Source organism: Phlebotomus papatasi, chromosome 1 (assembly GCF_024763615.1).
Source record: "Phlebotomus papatasi isolate M1 chromosome 1, Ppap_2.1, whole genome shotgun sequence".
In the NCBI taxonomy this organism is placed as follows: Eukaryota; Metazoa; Arthropoda; class Insecta; order Diptera; family Psychodidae; genus Phlebotomus; species Phlebotomus papatasi.
Window position 1 is genome coordinate 110,896,934 of NC_077222.1, and position 16,914 is coordinate 110,913,847.

Genomic DNA, 16,914 nt, shown 5'->3' on the forward strand with positions numbered 1-16,914 from the left:
AAATGCATGCCTGATATGCCCCTATCTCCCCTACCTAACTGCTAAAGTATTTATTTTAATGAATCGGTTTAATGATTACTGGTTAAAATTTCTATTTTATAAATGTTATAAATAAAATTAATTTGTAAGCCAAAAGTGGAAATGTAAAAATTATAATATTTTTCTCAGTGTAGGGAAAGCTTCAGGATGAGCTTTGAGCTTTCTCAATTTGGTATGGGCAGCTGGGTTAGTATAATGTCAAATTTCGCGAATATCGCATGAACAGCTGGGTTGAATTGTAGTGTGCGAGTGCGAGGGAGACGACACATTTGTGCGTTCCGGGTGTGAGAGAGTGTGCGAGTTTTTATCGTGGAGCCACTCGTGAACATTTGCGTTTGGTGAAATAAATTTCTGTCAGTCAGAGTCGAAGGGAAACTGGCGTGGTGACTTCTTCCATTTCGCATAACATGTCTCAGTGAATTTGCATTGATCGCAAAAAAGTGTCGTAGAAAATTCGCCAAGTACTTGATTAGCGAGGAATATCCATTGGAAAAAGTGTGTGAACTATGAATTTCGACGATTATGAACAGCTACCAACGACGAGTGTTTTTACCAACATGACTGCAGGAGCAATAGCGGGTGTCTTGGAGCACTGTGTCATGTACCCGCTGGATTCAGTCAAGGTAAATTGATCCACTGGGGCCCTTCTGATGCCGCCTCGGGTCAGGGGAACAGCTGCGAAAGAAATCAAAACACTGCCCGATCCGGAAGGGAAGAACTGCATGACATAACCTCACATTTGGCCCCTGACGGGGAGTTCAAATGCGAAATAATGCGTAATTGATGGGGAAATTGCTGGAGGAGGGCAGAAGGAGGCTCTGTAATGACTTCTAGAGGCACTTTAGGTGGCAATTGGGCCCAGATTAGTTGATAATTCAGTGACTTTCATTGAAAATAGAACAAGTGAAAAGAAAGTCGCTCAAGTTGATTGCATAAGGTTTTTCATTGGAAGTCAAAGGGAAAATGCTTGGATTTTGCTTAAATCTTCCCAATTGCCGTACAATTTATGCTAATGACCAAGCTATTCTAGCTTTGGATATTCATAAGTAACTGGAATATTTATGAGTGTGTTCCCTGGAAGAATTCTTTTTGCATAATACTGGACCTAACCTAACTTGTGTGACGTCAACACTTTTGCCATTCACTAAAAGTGGCTCTATCCAAAGAAATTAACAATTCCTCCTGACTTCCATCCATCTGTATCTATTTCTGTAGAAATGCCTGAATTTCCGGGAGGAAATCCAGGAGATGACAAGACACTGACACCCTCCTTCTGAGCCACATTTCATTATTTCTCACCATGATTCTCTAGTTTTTCCTCATTATCTCTCTTTGATTGTACACACGTAGTGATAAAAAGTTCTTCAGTCGCCCTGGAGACCACGTTTTCTAGGACTGATAAGTCTTCCAGCTGATAACGATTGTCTCTCTCCTTCTCTCTGTGATATTCCAGACCAGAATGCAGAGCCTCTCTCCGGTAACGAAAGGCAGCACTATTGTGTCCACAATGACGACGATGATCCAGAAGGAGGGACTTTTCAGGTAAATTACAAAACCAATAAAACCGCAGAAAACAGGCTTTATTTGACTAGAATAAATTATAGAGAATGATTTATGGGAGTATCTGCAGAGAAACCGCGAGGAAAAAATTAAATTATTCTTAGATAATCGCGGGGATTTTTTGTCATACTGCCCGTCTGTATAAATTCTTGGAGGCTGAACAGATTGCTGAAGCCTAGATATTCAAGAATCCCCATGAAAATTCTCTTATCAAAATCAAAGAAAAATCACGATTGACTTGCAATAGATCCGTTAGAGTTTTTCCGATAAGAAGTTTTCATTGAAAAAATGTGATCAAGGCTATCGTGCCGATATGAAAATAATTCTAAAGTTTTTAAGAGAGATTGCCGTTTTTTATCGTGCAAAAAAGAAGAGAAAAATATTAAAAACAAAAAAAATAATAATATTGGAGATAAGATGTTAAGCTTTAAAAATATGGGTATATTGCGTTATCAGTTTCGGGTAATGCTGATTAGATAATCATAATCTTAATGATCTTGATCATGTAAAAAATCGCAAATGAATCATTCGTGCTTAGGAAAATTTCATTAAATAGAAATTCGAGACTCTTTTCTTCTCAAAAGATTTGCATAAGTCTATCCCACTCTTTCGGTCTCAAAATTGGTCTGAACTAATTTAAATTTGGTGTGATGTTCAAAAGAAGAAGAAGAGTGCGAAAGAGCAGGACAGATATATGAAAAACTTTAAAGAAGGGACATTTGCTAAACTTTTTAGATTTAATGGCTCTAGCACACTTTTTAGATCAGGAAAATTTAATGAAATCAAAATTCACATCTCTTTCTTTCTCACACATTATGCATATGTCTATCTCATTCTTTCGCACTCCAAATTCGATTGAGCTAAATTGAATTTCTTATGATGTTTAAAAGAAGAAAAAGAGTGCGAAGGAATGAAATAGACGTATGCAAAATGAGCGAGAAAGAAAGGAATGTGAATCTCATAAAGTCAAAATTCACATTCTTTTCGTTCATGTTCATAATGGCTCCGACACACCTTTTAGACCAAGAAAATTTCATGAAATCAAAATTCACATTACTTTCCCGCACGTTTTGCATATACTGTTTTATTTTTTGACGCTAAAAATTAGATTGAACTAAATTCAAATTGGCCTGATGTTTAAATGAAGAAGAAGACTCCGAAAGAGTGGGATAGACATGAAAAACATTTGAGAAAGAAAGATGTGTGAATTTCAATTATATGGAATTTTTCTTTTTCAAGAAAAATTTAGAATGTCTATCCTACTCTATCGCATTTTTCTTCTTCTTTTGAACATCACACCAAATTAAATTTAAATCAGTCCAATTTGGACTCCGAAAGAGTGAGAGCGACATATGCAAATCTTTTAAGAAATAAAAGGGAAGTGAATTTCGATTTCATGAAATTTTCCTTGCGCTAAAAGGTGATCAAAAACATACACGAAAAAAAACCAAAACAAAATGAAAAGAGAAAGGAAAAGTTTTAATAGAAACATTAATCTAAAAAAAAACAGAATTAAAAATAATTCAAGAATATTAATATTTAGCTCACCTTAAGGGCATTTTCAGGAAAGAAAACCACTTTAATTTGAGAGGTATTTTATTGGTTTTTATTAATGAGATTTTTAAATGCCCCAAAATCGTTCAATTTGGAATGAATTTTTGCTGATTTTCCTAGAAATGTAGCACAAAATCTAATATTATGGCACTGCAACACCTTTTAGATAAAGAAAATTTTATGAAATCGAAATTCACATTGTTTTCCTTCTCAAATTGTTTGCATATATAGATCTATCCTACTCTTTTGAACTCTTCCTCTTCTTTTAAACATCACTCCAAATTAAATTTAGTTCAGTCAAATTTTGAGACCAGAAGAGTGGGATAGATCTTATGCAATCCTTTTGAGGAAGAAGTGAATTTTGACTTTATAACATTTTCCTGATCTAAAGGGTGTGCCGGACCGGCCGAACCCATTAAGATTTTTTGGCACTGGAACACCTTTTCAATTTAGTGAATTTCTATCGATTGAAATTTTACCTCTTACTTTTCAAATTGAAATCAGATATAGCTGTCTCTTAAGAAAAAAGTGTGTCAACGTCATTCAAAATGGAATTTTGGGAGAACTAGGAAAGCTTTGAAGAAGCTTTCGATCAAATTTTCTCAAAAAAAGCTACAATTTTGTCTAAAAAGAGCCTTTAGGGAATCTCTCAAGCTTTCTGCATCTGCTCAAAATAATCAAAATCGGTCTAGCTTTGAATTTTCAAAAAAAAAAAAAAAAAAATGAAAGATCAAAAAGGACAGAAAATCTTTTAAAGCTCTAAAAATAATATTATCCATTCAAACTTTGATAAATTTCCCGGCTTTTCTCCAAGAAAAAACCTTCGTGAAGTCTAGCAAGCTTTTAGCATACGAAATCTGCAAGATTTATCAGAGGTGGAATTATAACTTTTCGATACTATCGATTCGATAGTATCGATAAGTCTGTATGTCTCAGATCTAGTGAAATACGGATTTTTAAACATTATGGGACCATTTATTGTACCATTCTACCAATCTTAATGTTATTGTTGATAAATAATTATATTCGCTACAAAAAATGCAGCTATCATTACAATTTTTCAGTATCGGCAGTCGAAACTGTCGAAAAGAAGTTGTCATATTACCACAGGTTTTGGGTTTAAATTAAGTGTTTTTAAGCACATTAAAGAACAGTTTTCTCTATCGAAATTTTAAAATATTCTCGTTTTTATAAATAATTTGAGATCATAATAATTGATATGCAATAAATCCAATTGCACATGAATTATTATGATCTCAAATTATTTGTAAATTAAACAATGGTGTAAAAAATAACGTAATTTCCAATTTACTACCAAAAAATTTCAAAAATGATAATTATTACAGAAATATAATTTTTTGTATTGAATTTTGAATCACTGTTTTCTTGAATTTATAAATAAAAAATCTTCAGCATTAGAATTACACATTAAAAAATTTACACGCTTAAAATTACACATTCGAAAAATTTTGCGGATCAAATTACACGAAATAAATAATATGCTCAAAAATTATACGTTAAAAAATTTACATTTTCAGAATTACACATTTGAAAAATTCCACGGATCAAATTACACCATGCTCAATCAAATTACACGTTCAGAATTACACATCTGAAAAATCCCATGAATCAAATTACATGCTCAAAATTACACGTTCAGAATTAAACATTTCAAAAATTACACGATCAGCACTACACGTTTCGAAAAAAAGGATTACAGCTTCACAATTTGGTCCGAATCAAATACACGTTCAAAATTACACGTTAAAAAATTACACTTTCAGAATTACATATTTGAAAAATTTCACGAGCAAAATTACGTATTTGAAAAATTACACGCTCAATATAACACGTTAAAAAATATACTTTCAGAATTACACATTTTAAAACTTACATGCTCAAAATTACATATTAAAATAATTACACGTTTAGAATTACACACTTGAAAAATTAGACGTTAAAAACATTACTCGTTCAGAATTACGCATTTGAAGAATTACACGCTCAAAAATATTACACATTTGAAAAATTAGATATTATAGAAATACTCGTTTAAAATTACTCATTTGCAAAAGTACACGTTAAGAATTACACACTCAAAATTACACGTTAGGCTCAACATGTTTTTTCTCGAACAAAAATTTTTAAGAATTATCTGAAAATATGTTTTCAGCTGAATTGAAATCGGCTAGCATTCGGTGCTCGCTGGGTTCTTGCACCCTTTTCATTACAACCAGAACTTCTTGCAAACTACTGGAATTTTTCCTTATCTTACAAGATTCTAATAAGAGAATGAATTATTTGCCAGGCCCGTTCGAGGAATGGGAGCCGTTGTCGCCGGAGCAGGACCTGCACACGCCTTCTACTTTGCCTCCTACGAATACTGCAAGAGTTCCCTGTCCAAAGTCACTCCTCACAACCAACTAAATTACAGTGAGTCTTCCTTTGGCATTTTGCAGCTTCCGGAAGATTTCTGCTGACCCGGATTTTCCTCTTGCCTTGTCCTTTTTCTTTTCAGTAACATCGGCCTCAGTGGCAACTCTGATTCACGATGCTATCTCGAATCCGACCGAAGTGATAAAACAGCGGCTTCAGATGTACAATTCGCCGTACAACTCTGTGATCCAGTGCATGAAATCTGTGTACAAGGCCGAGGGCATGAAGGCCTTCTACCGATCCTACTTCACTCAACTCGTGATGAATCTGCCCTACCAGGCCATTCATTTCACCACCTACGAGTTTTTCCAGAACAGCCTCAACAAGGATCACCGCTACAATCCACCAGTGCACGTGGTGGCCGGAGGAGCGGCCGGAGCCACCGCGGCTGCCTTCACGACGCCTCTCGATGTGGTCAAGACACTGCTAAATACTCAGGAGACCGGTGTCGGTACCACGAGGGGCATGACGGACGCCGTGAAAAAGGTAAAAAATCTTCCTTTGCCTAGAGTTTTTATTTTTTTTTTTGCTGGAAAATGCGGGAGTAAGAGTTGACCTTGCGGAAGAAACGGAATAGAACAGAGAGTGAGAGAGGGAAGAAAGAAAAAAAACGACGCGTACATTAAGTATTACTCGGCAGACTTGGCATGACTTAGCAAAAGGTGCTTCTATTGCAAAATTACATTTATTGCGGCCTCTTCAGAAATCCATTCGCGTTTTCTGACATCACGCCAGTGACTTTACTTATCGCGGAGGAATAAGTGGAAACCGAAATTCGGACAAAATCAGCCTAGAATTTAATCGCTTCCCGGTGTTACATTTGTGAAATTGATAACAGACAATGTTTTTAAAATATTGACGAAAATTCCATTTTTGTTGATGTTTTTTCTCGCAACGAGACTTTTTTTTGTCCTAACTTCTGTTTTCGTGCCAAAAAAGGCAGAAATATGCAATTTATGAGTAATTGTTGACTTACTGATAACTTTTGATTAAACTTTGAATTTTTATCAGTTGATATCATTCGTCTTGAATTTATCTGAATATTAATAATTTTTTGGAGATTTGAAAGGTCTTTTGATCTTCCTGATTGGGATAAAATTTAAAGTGCATTTTATTTAAAAAGAAATGGAAAATAAATAGGAAAATTTATCAAATAAATTTTCTTCTAATTTTTGTCTAGCCGAGCTATAAGGGTACAAAAAATATTTGTTAAAATGGCCATAACTCCGGTTCTAATTGTCAGAACTTAAAAAGTGAGGGCTTTTTGGAAAGTTCTCATGAAATGCCACTTCCCCTTCTAATATCACAAGTTCATAAAACCACCGCTAGGGGCGCTATTATTAAAAACAATATTTTTCAATTTTCTAAGTTTTAAATAACTCAGAAATTCCTTTATGCATCGGGCTGAAATTTTAGTATGTTGTAGCCGCTGATTATACCTATCAAACAAAAAATTACTTAAGTCGATTCATGACCCCTGACTCGAGCTATAAGGGGTCAAAGTTCGAATATTGACCGGCCTCTATCTCCGGTTCTAATTAACATTTTTAGCTAAATTTTGGGTTTTTGGTTTCGTCTCGATGAGCACTTTCAGATGGAAGTTCAGAAAGTCACCACAGGTGGCGCTGCGATAGCGTCAAAATTCATTGAAATTCAAACTCATTTTTCTCAAAAATGGCATTGTGCAAGTTAACCCTTTAAGGACGATTGGAACACCGGTGTCCCATAAAGAAAATAATTTTTCCTGACTAGCTAAAGATATTTTTTCCTTATGTTTGTACGTAATTTCAAAGTAGAAGGATGAAAGAATCTAGGAAATTTTTTGCAAGTCTCAGCTATTTGTTATGTAGTAAATTTTTAAGCTCAAAAAATGGCGAATTTTTAAATTCTCATAATGAAAATTAATTTTAAACATTTTCTATTCTTCCAATTTTTTTCATGCAAAACCGTTTTGAGAAAAGAAACTAAAATACTCAAACATAATATTTTTTATTAGATTGAAAATTATCATTCCTTAGTATTGTCAAAAAATTACTTAAATTTTTAGGCTATTTTTGTCCCTATCGTTCATAGATACAAAAAATACACCAAATCAGACTCTGTTGGGCTTTCCAAGGTTAGATGTAAGATTTATCATTGATTATGTTTCCCAGTTTAATTTTTATTATTGATTTTCAGTTCGTAAAAAGTGTCTCGTCGTTAAAGGGTTAATGAAATTTTAGAGTGTTGTAGTCTAGTCTAGGAAGTTTCCAAAATGGGGCGTATGTGCGCTGTGGTTATAATAGAAGATGAGAGGTCAAAGTTAATGAAATTCAAAAAATCATATCTCTATTTGACCGATTTTAATGAATGAGGGCTCAAATAAAAGATTTCATAAAATGCTATAACATTTTAGAACATTTGAACTTCGTGAGACCAACACCAGGGGCGCCACAGTCGAAAAACCAATTTTAATATCACATAACCTCAATTATCTCGACTGTCGCTGAACCGATTTTGATGATTACTTTGACATAATTGTAGAGGACATTTGTGTCTACATTTCGTCCATAGATCATTTTCCGCTCAGCCTGCGCTATCTCTCCGATTTTTCCGTTAGGTGTGAAAAAATGATTTTCTTTTTAAATAATGGCACTGAGAAAGTACACAGGTACTGATATAATAGCTTTTATTCAACTAGGGTAAAATGAGGCAATTTGGAACCATTTACAATGTAGATATTTGAGATTTTCTCACTGTTTTAGACATTCAAAAGGAAGAAAAGCTGTTCCTTTTCTTCATAATCGTCTTTTTCTTCTATTTCGCGGTCTTTATTTTCTCTTTGCTCATCTGAATCAATGAGAAAATCTCAAATGCCCCAAATTGTAAATGGTTCCAAATTACCTTGTTTTACTTTTACCCTATTTCATTTAAAGTGAGGTTAACATGAAATGTTTCACAAAATTCAACAATTTTCTGACATAATTGAAGTTTGTCATATGGACACTAGAGGCGCTAGAGTCAAAAAAATGAGTTCAGAAACAAACAACCTCGATTATCTCGGCTTCTGATTAATCGATGAGATCAAGTTCTACAGCAAAATTATAGAGAACATTATGGTCTACATTTCACCCATATATCACTTTCCTGTCACTCCATCCAAATCCTTGATATTTTGGTTCTAAATAAAAAAAATTGTATAATTTCACGAATTTGATTCAAGATAACTGAATGGCGTCTCCCAACTTCAGCTCTAAATCGAATTTGCATGCATTCCGAGTTAGCTCACATTAAGAATCTCACCTACAATAAGCTAATCTGGGCTTGTCACAAGCTTTTACTAAGAAAGCGGCAAATCGGCAGAATTTGTATAGAACTAGAAATTGACAGATCATCACGAGATTGACAAATCCGTACAAAATCGGCAAATCGGCATAATTTTTACAAAAGATCGGCGGATCGTCGGTATTCGAATAAACCGTTAGCGGTACAGTTATCTAAACCTATTAAGGACTTATTTTATGTACTTAGCTCTTTTTTATGACCGTATGGACATTACCTTTAATTAGCATTGCTCTGGGAATATCTTACCTTTGTTTGGACGGGATTTATTTTAAATCTTGTAAGAAATTCGAACTTGAATTACAGAGATTCTGAAATCTGTCGTAGTATTTTTGGGTTTTAGGTTATCGCCTCTTTTTGAATTTCCTGAAAAGTGAAATGAACTTTGAGTTCATTAACACGATATCGCGAATGTGGGACTGTATGAAAGTTATCCAGATTACGTAAAGTTCTTAAACCTGAAATCGTGATGCGCGTTACCGACTTTAGCAATGGGTTGGATAATTTGAATCTGAAATTTTCTTATCTATTTTTTACTCAATTTGATTGGTTTAATCGACTTCTCTCAGAATTTCTTAGGAGTTTCTTAGAAAGCGTTTAATATTCAATTTATGAAATCTCTGATAAGAATTGGAAGTATTTTGCAGATTAGATATTTTAAATAATTTACAGTACGAGTGTACTGTATTTACGCGTTGCGATATTTTATTTATGAGTCAGTGTGTTTGGGAGGAAAGAGCGGGGTCATTGAACAAAATGGCAACTCCATTTATTGATTACACTGAATCGCAATTGCGAATATTTTATGCTCAAATGGTCAGAAGAATTTTATGAAAAGCACTGACTCTACTTCATTGAAGTTTATCGCAATTGTCTGTTTTTTCAAAAGGAGATAACCAAATAGATTTCTTCTTCTTTATTTACTAGGAATTGTTACATTGTTATCTCTTTTGCCGATTCATTGTCCAATTGTCAAGTCATTTTGAGATAGTAATTTCTTATTTAGATTCCGAATGCGAATACCGCAGTTTTTTGTTTGCCAAAGGCATTATGGCTGTTTTGGGATTTGACGCTTCCATACTGATTACAACTATAACCGCAATTCGTTATCAATGAATTTCGAATGAAGAGCTTTTAAAAAGATACCAGATAAAACTGTTGATACTTTGTGGTAGAGAATTTCTCTCTTTCGTTTTAGTTTCCTCATCGTATCATTCTTCTTAATTAAGAATATGAGCTCATGAGACGTTCTTAATCGAAATGAGAGTGGGAAAGAGACTAATTCCTGTCGGAGGTCAGTTTCACTATTTTCCCATTTTTAGAATATTTTAGATCTTGGAAATCGTTTTTTGAAATATATAATTCTATAAGGAACAGAATAAACTTTGTGATAAATATCGATGTAATTTTGAGTAAAACACGATGATAGTCGGAAGAAGTTCAACAAAACAATTTATGTGGCCTTGAAAATGCTCGTTCGAAGGGCTCGAAGGTTTTTGTTGTTTTGGCAACTCAATCATCCTTTTATTGTAGCACGAAATCAAAAAAAAAATCACGCGGTGTATTAAAAACAGTCAGAAGTAAGCTATAAAAGTGTTTCGAAGAAAGGGGGAAATAAACGCCGCAAAATGGTGTATTAAATCTTTGAATAAATATTCTACCTTCTTTGAAAACCTTTTATTAAAAATCAATTTAGAACTAACCAGAAATATCTCTTGCCAAAGACTTGAAATAATGTTAATTCTGCTTCAGTCTTGTCCACGATAAAAGACAAATGTTAATTAACTTATTTGCGCTGAGTGACTGTCTAAGTTAACCTTGTCCTTTTGAGAAAATAGTTGATGTTAAGAAAAAGGCAAATTACAAAGACAACTCTTAACAACACAGAAAAGCGAATAAAAAACAACATTATTTAATGCAGCAGCGTTCGAATTTTCCAAACAATTTCTATTATCTTTGAGAATTTTTCATAAACGGGGTCCTGGGATTATGCACATTTTCAGGACTAAAGAAAACCGCGCGTAATGGCTTTAAGCATCCAGAAAATTTGCATATAATCAGGAGATTTCTCTCGGATTAATTACAAGAACGCCGTGATGTATGCAAAATATTGTTTGCGCAAATTTATCGGGCTATTTTCAGATCCAATAATTAAGTGCATTTCAAATTTACCACATAAAAAATTACATTTAGGGGTATTTCAAAAAATTATTTGAGAAATTACGTCCCAATGATACCGTAAGTCCACTAAAAATTTATCTAAATTTATCTGACTAAGGTAAATTAAGCTAATTCAAAACCTGCTCCAAATGGAAATTTTTCGCTACTCCAAATGGAAACGTCATTGTTATCATGATAAATACAGTACTAAATTATTATATTTATATATTTTCTATACCACAGTTTCATTGGGTGGAATAACCGGTTATCGCCATGTTTAGGAAAAAATTAAATTCATTTAATCATAACTTTTGAATCCTTGTTACAAGATAAGTCAAATTTGACACAAAGTTACTTAGATGTATTGGCTCTAGATACGTGAAAACAATAATCCTAGAACATAACGCTGGACTACTTAAAAAACTAATTTTTATTAATAATGCAAAAATAACCATTTCGTCGCCACTTTTTACCACTTTTCGCCAGTTTTGTAAAATTTGTAACCACTTCTCGCCACCCTCTTGAAAAGAACCACACTCGGTTATTTTAGGCAATGCTATGAAAAGAATACATTCACCATTTCTCTTTCCTTGTGATCACTTTATTATTACTCTCTTTAAATGATTTTTCTTCACTTTTATTTGAGAAATCAAATTATGGGGCTTTTGCAGAAAGTAAACAATGCAGATTTGACAACTGAGAATGTACGAAGTGAAGTTAGCGTCGCCTATTGAAAAGATATGGCGACAGGTGGTAAAATCAATTCCAGAATATTACCACTTCTCGCCATGCCTCATTTTTATACAAAAATAATATAAAATGAAATATTAATTGACTAAATACAAATTTTATGTATTCCACAAGTGCAATTAAATATTCAATAGACAAATTATTTATCCAAAAAGGTATATTTTGCTTGATAAAAATTTGATGACACTTAGTATATTTGGTAAGAAATATTGGATTCGATGCAATTGCTTAAAATATTACTCTAAAAAATGTTCAAAATCGTGAATCCAAAACGAATAATTATTATTTTTCGATTCTATGCGTAGAAGCAGAAACAATACAAAAAAATTGCGACTCATTTATTTCATAAATTGCGAAAAATTGCGATTTCAATGTAAGTGGCGAGAAGTGGGGCACTGGCGAGAACTGGTGATTCCACCCTAGTTGACCTTACGGCAAATTGATGTGGCAATTCGGAATACTGGACAGGCAATTCGGAATACTGAAGTTTTCTCGCTGTTTCAGATCACGAAAAAATACAAGAGTACTTCTGTTTTTTTTTCTTTTGTCCATCTAAAACAGAAGAAATCTCAAAGTTCCGAATTTGAAATAATTCGGAATTACCCCATCGTACGATAATCTAATTTTTAGAGACAGATTTATCCTGATTTAGAGGGAAAGTGCATTAGAAAGAAAGAGAGAAAGCTAATGAAAAATACGTTTGTGTGCAGATCTACGAGAGAGCTGGACCTCTGGGCTTCTTCAAGGGCCTCATGCCACGAGTACTGTACTCGATGCCTGCCACGGCGATCTGCTGGTCAACATATGAATTCTTCAAGTTTGTCATATCGAACCAGGGACGGGATCTGCATTCGTCCAGTGCCGCTGCCGTGGGATCTTGTAGGACTAAAGCAGGGACGGAAATAGCCAGCACGATCAAGAGCAGTGATCATCACACGACAGGTCATCGGTATATGCTGCCGGTGGTGAGTTCTGACGTCGAGATACCCGCTGGAGGCCTCAAACCGCGCGAATTGCCCGCAATGTCCGGTGCTGGTATGTATGCTGCCCTCAATCTGAATACACTCCACTCCGATTCCTCAACGACACGACAATTCGATCAACGGTGTAATACCTAAAAGCAATCTTCCAAAATCCCCTTTAAATTGTTTCACTTGTAAAAACGTTTGCACTGTTTTTAACACGATATACACAGTTTTTTGAGGTCTAGAGAAAAACAAAAAACCTTGCAAAATGAGCTATTATTAAAATATTTCTCCCAAAAAGAAAAAAAAAGAAACGGCCAAGCCGTACCAAATAATACCCTTTTTATTCTACAGCCATCTCAGTTTTTTTTTTAAATATTTTTATTTGGTTTCAAGTTATCCAATTTTTGAGGATCTTTACTAAAATAGTCGCTAGTTGAGGTCTACAACTTCTTTTTTCTCTTTACTATTTTATTATTTGTTGTCGGATATTGTAGTTTCAGGGAAGAAAAGTGATCTAGAGGCAAAGATCAAGATGAATTACTGTGAATGATTGGCACATCAATTACAAGAAAAAAAAACACAAATATATATTTTTAAGAAAGAGATTGAGGAAAAAAATGATATAGTATTAATGACAGAAAACACTCGCAAAATTGTTGAATGTTGATGAGAGAAATTGCGGAAAAAATCAACCGTGAGAAATTGTTAAAACAATTGATTTCTAAACAGTGGCGTACCTAGGACACGGCGGAGGGGAGATTCATCTGGGCGCTAAAATCGAAGAAATATCTAAAATTTGCTTCCCTTTCTTTCTCAAAAGATTTGTTTAAGTTAATCCTACTCTTTCGGACTCAAAATTGGACTGAACTAAATTTAATTTAGTGTGATGTTCAAAAGAAGAAGAAGAGTGCGAAAGAGCAGGACAGACAATTGTTAAACTTTAAAGAAAGAAAGAGATGTCAATTTGTTTTCCGAAAAATCCGAAAAGTTGAGATCTAATTTGAGTCTCATTCTATTTATTTTTCATGAAAAGCAGGGTTTGGAATCTTCAAAAATGATTCAAATGACTGAGAATAATTATTTACCTGAAATTTATCAATTTAGAAATTCCTATTTTTTCAAATTTTTGTTTATCAGAAATTAGAAACAAAAGAAATATTATCAATTTGAGAAATTTCGAAATAGATTTTCGAAAAAGGTAAATTCTACTGTTACTGGAGTTTCTCAAAAGAAAAACACATCCGAAAATCAGTTTCGAAAGCTGATGGCTACGTCAAAGCTTTTAAATCAGGAAAATTTCATGAAATCATAATTCACATGCTTTTCTTTTTCACACGTTTTGCATATGTCTGTCTCATTCTTTCGCACTCCAAATTCGTTTGAGCTAAATTGAATTTGTTGTGATGTCTAAAAGAAGAAGAAGAGTGTTAAAAAATTAGATGAATATATGCAAAACATGTGAGTAGGAAAAAGATTCATATTTTGATTTCAGGAAGTTTTCCTGACCTAAAAGGTGTGCCGAAGCGATAAAGATATTTTTTACTTCATGTTACGTCCGCGTGATGGCTTTAGTGATTTCTGTTCGAATTTCGAAATGTCTTGAGTGTCAACATGGGTTAGTCGTCATCGTGTTGAGGAGGATTAAAGCCATATACCTCATAAAATATTTGTCTTAGTGTAAAATAATGGAACAGGAGGGGAATTCTGTTACGTTCTGGCAATGCCATATGACAAATTGGGTTCGAATCTGAGGAGAGCTTTTTCGAAAATGCGATTCTGTAGGCGTGACATTGCCATCAGTTCACGTGGCATTATCAGAAGTCACATATTTGAGATTTCTGACAATAAAAAATGGCAATGAATTTTGTTAAACAAATCAACCAAGACGTACTGTATTTTCATAAAATCATCAAGTAAAGGGATTTCATTAAAAAAATCAATGAATTGCATTTTCGAACTCATGTGATATGACAAAAAAGCTCGAATGACATTGTCAGATTTCGAACTTAGCGTAGCAATGCCACGAAAATTACAGAATTTGGTAGACTTTCTATTTTAGTCAGGGTACACTTTGGGAAGTTCGGAGGGTGGAGAAAATTTATCTAAGGAACGAACCACTATGGGAGATTTCCCGAGATTCACCGGTGTATAGCACAGTGGGGTGCATTTCGAAATAATCTTTCGAAAAATACTTTCGAAAAAGGTCTTACTTTTACAAAACCGATTAAACAAGATTTCTTTTGCCTTTGTGATAATCGATTGTTTTTGGGCGCCAATGAAAATCTTGCCCAGGGCGCCGAACAGCCTAGGTACGCTACTGTATATTGGTGTAAGAATATATTGTGATTTCACTTGTAGATTCTTTTTTTCTTTTTTTTTGTACAAAAAAATTTAGTGAGAGAAAGAGAGAAGAAATCTTTGTGTATCGTACTACGGAATTCAAACAAACAAAAAAATCTTCTCACAGAAAAATTAGCAAATTTTATTAGGAATGCAAACATTTAAAATGGGCATCAAATGCCATTGAAAGAATTCAAGTAATTTTTTGAAGAATGTACATAAAATACTAAAAAAAAGACAGTTTGTTTGAGAGAAACAATCTTATTAGGATATTTCAATGTAAATAGTGTAATTGAATATTTGAAAATGTTCTTTTTTTTGATCAGTTTGTGTTGTTAATTTCTTTGAGAGAATATTTGCAGGATTTGCAGAAAAGAAAATGCTCCATCTCCTGGATGACTTGATTAGTCAGAAGATCAATAGTAGATATGTCAGACAATATTTAGACTATTAAGAATTGATAAGGAAAGCTAAAAGATAGAGGAAGTTCAATAAATTGATAAAAAAAATCAGAATCATGCAATTACTGTAGCTAGTACACTTTTAGTCTGGACACAATTTTCTATCCAATTTTTCAACACTGATTCGATGTTTTTTCGTTCAAACTTCAACTGTCAATTACAGAATTTTAGCAAATTACATTTTTTAGAAACAAAAAAGACGAATAATCGGCATTATCAGAAAATTTGAGCACAAAAAATGTGAACAGGAAAAAAACGAACACAAAGACTGATTTCAGGATACCATGGAAAGGTTTTTCTTAAGGGGTTGAGGATTAGTGAGGGAGAAAAAAAGTGAAAGGAAAAAGGTCTCCAAGTCAAAAAAAAAAATGATTGGAATTGAAATCACAAAAGAATATGAGAGAAAAAGATCATTTGCAATAATGAAAAAATATTGCATTTCACTCATTAGATGTGAGTACATGTAAATATTGTAGAAAAGTTAAAAGAAAGATGCTAATTTAATAAATCATTATAATTATAATTTTCATTAGGTTCCCCCAGAGAAGCGCAATCTTGTTAGAAATCAATTGCCATGGATAGATTTATTTCACTTTCTGTTGATTTCATCTATCGTCTTCTAAAATAGAAACATACTGAAAGTCAAAGTCATTGGAAGTGAAATAGAGGAGAATTTCAGAAAAAAATATAGAAATATTTAATATTAAAAATGAATATAAATTCTAAGGAGCAAGAAATAAAGATTATTTACAAAATTTTGAGTTTTTATTCTTTATAACGCTGAACAGAAGAGAAATTTCAGCAATGGATTGGATATTGGAGGTAAGTGTAGCAATATTTTTCTTAGCTCATCTTAGTTCAAGAATTAATCAGGCTGATCAGGGACCTACAAAAAGTATCCTAGATTTGAACATCGTTATTAGTTTCTAATAATCCACAAGAATTGAAATTTTATCGATCCTAAATAGTCCAAAGAAATTGTTTTTCCAGAATATCTATTTTTCCTTTGGGTTTTCAGAGGTTCAGAGGTTTTCAGGCGACTTTTTCCCTTGTGTTTCAAACTGTTAAGGGGTTACGTAGGTCTCGCAGACTAAAAAAGGAACGGCATTATTTTCTTTATATTTTTTTCGCTGAAATGAAGAAAAAATAGTTCGAGCTGTTCAGTATATCAGCAGCACAACATATTAACTATATTTTCTGAAATTTTTATATCAAACTCAATTATAGAAGAGGAAATTTTTTTTTTGTTAACTACAGAAATCTTGTCCATCGAAAAGTATGATTTCAGATCCCAGTGGAATCACATCTCAATGGCTGAATTTTTA

At 33.5% G+C, this 16,914-nt stretch overlaps 1 protein-coding gene across 1 annotated transcript; it reads left to right on the forward strand.

Annotated features, from left to right (window-relative positions):
- The first annotated feature begins 236 nt into the window (after positions 1-236).
- Positions 237-15,490, forward strand: LOC129799275 (mitoferrin). The gene is made up of 5 exons (XM_055843021.1): positions 237-662; positions 1,493-1,581; positions 5,462-5,586; positions 5,672-6,075; positions 12,531-15,490. Exons 1-5 carry the CDS (start codon positions 546-548, stop codon positions 12,936-12,938), a joined length of 1,143 nt encoding a protein of 380 aa, XP_055698996.1. The 5' UTR covers positions 237-545; the 3' UTR covers positions 12,939-15,490.
- Positions 15,491-16,914: the final 1,424 nt, after the last annotated feature.

Excerpts from the sequence above, each read along its gene's own strand:
- LOC129799275 (XM_055843021.1), top strand. The coding sequence starts at position 546 with ATGAATTTCGACGATTATGAACAGCTACCAACGACGAGTGTTTTTACC. Across the intron at positions 663-1,492 it reads ACCCGCTGGATTCAGTCAAG|ACCAGAATGCAGAGCCTCTC; the intron begins GTAAATTGATCC and ends GTGATATTCCAG. Across the intron at positions 5,587-5,671 it reads TCACAACCAACTAAATTACA|TAACATCGGCCTCAGTGGCA; the intron begins GTGAGTCTTCCT and ends TTTTCTTTTCAG.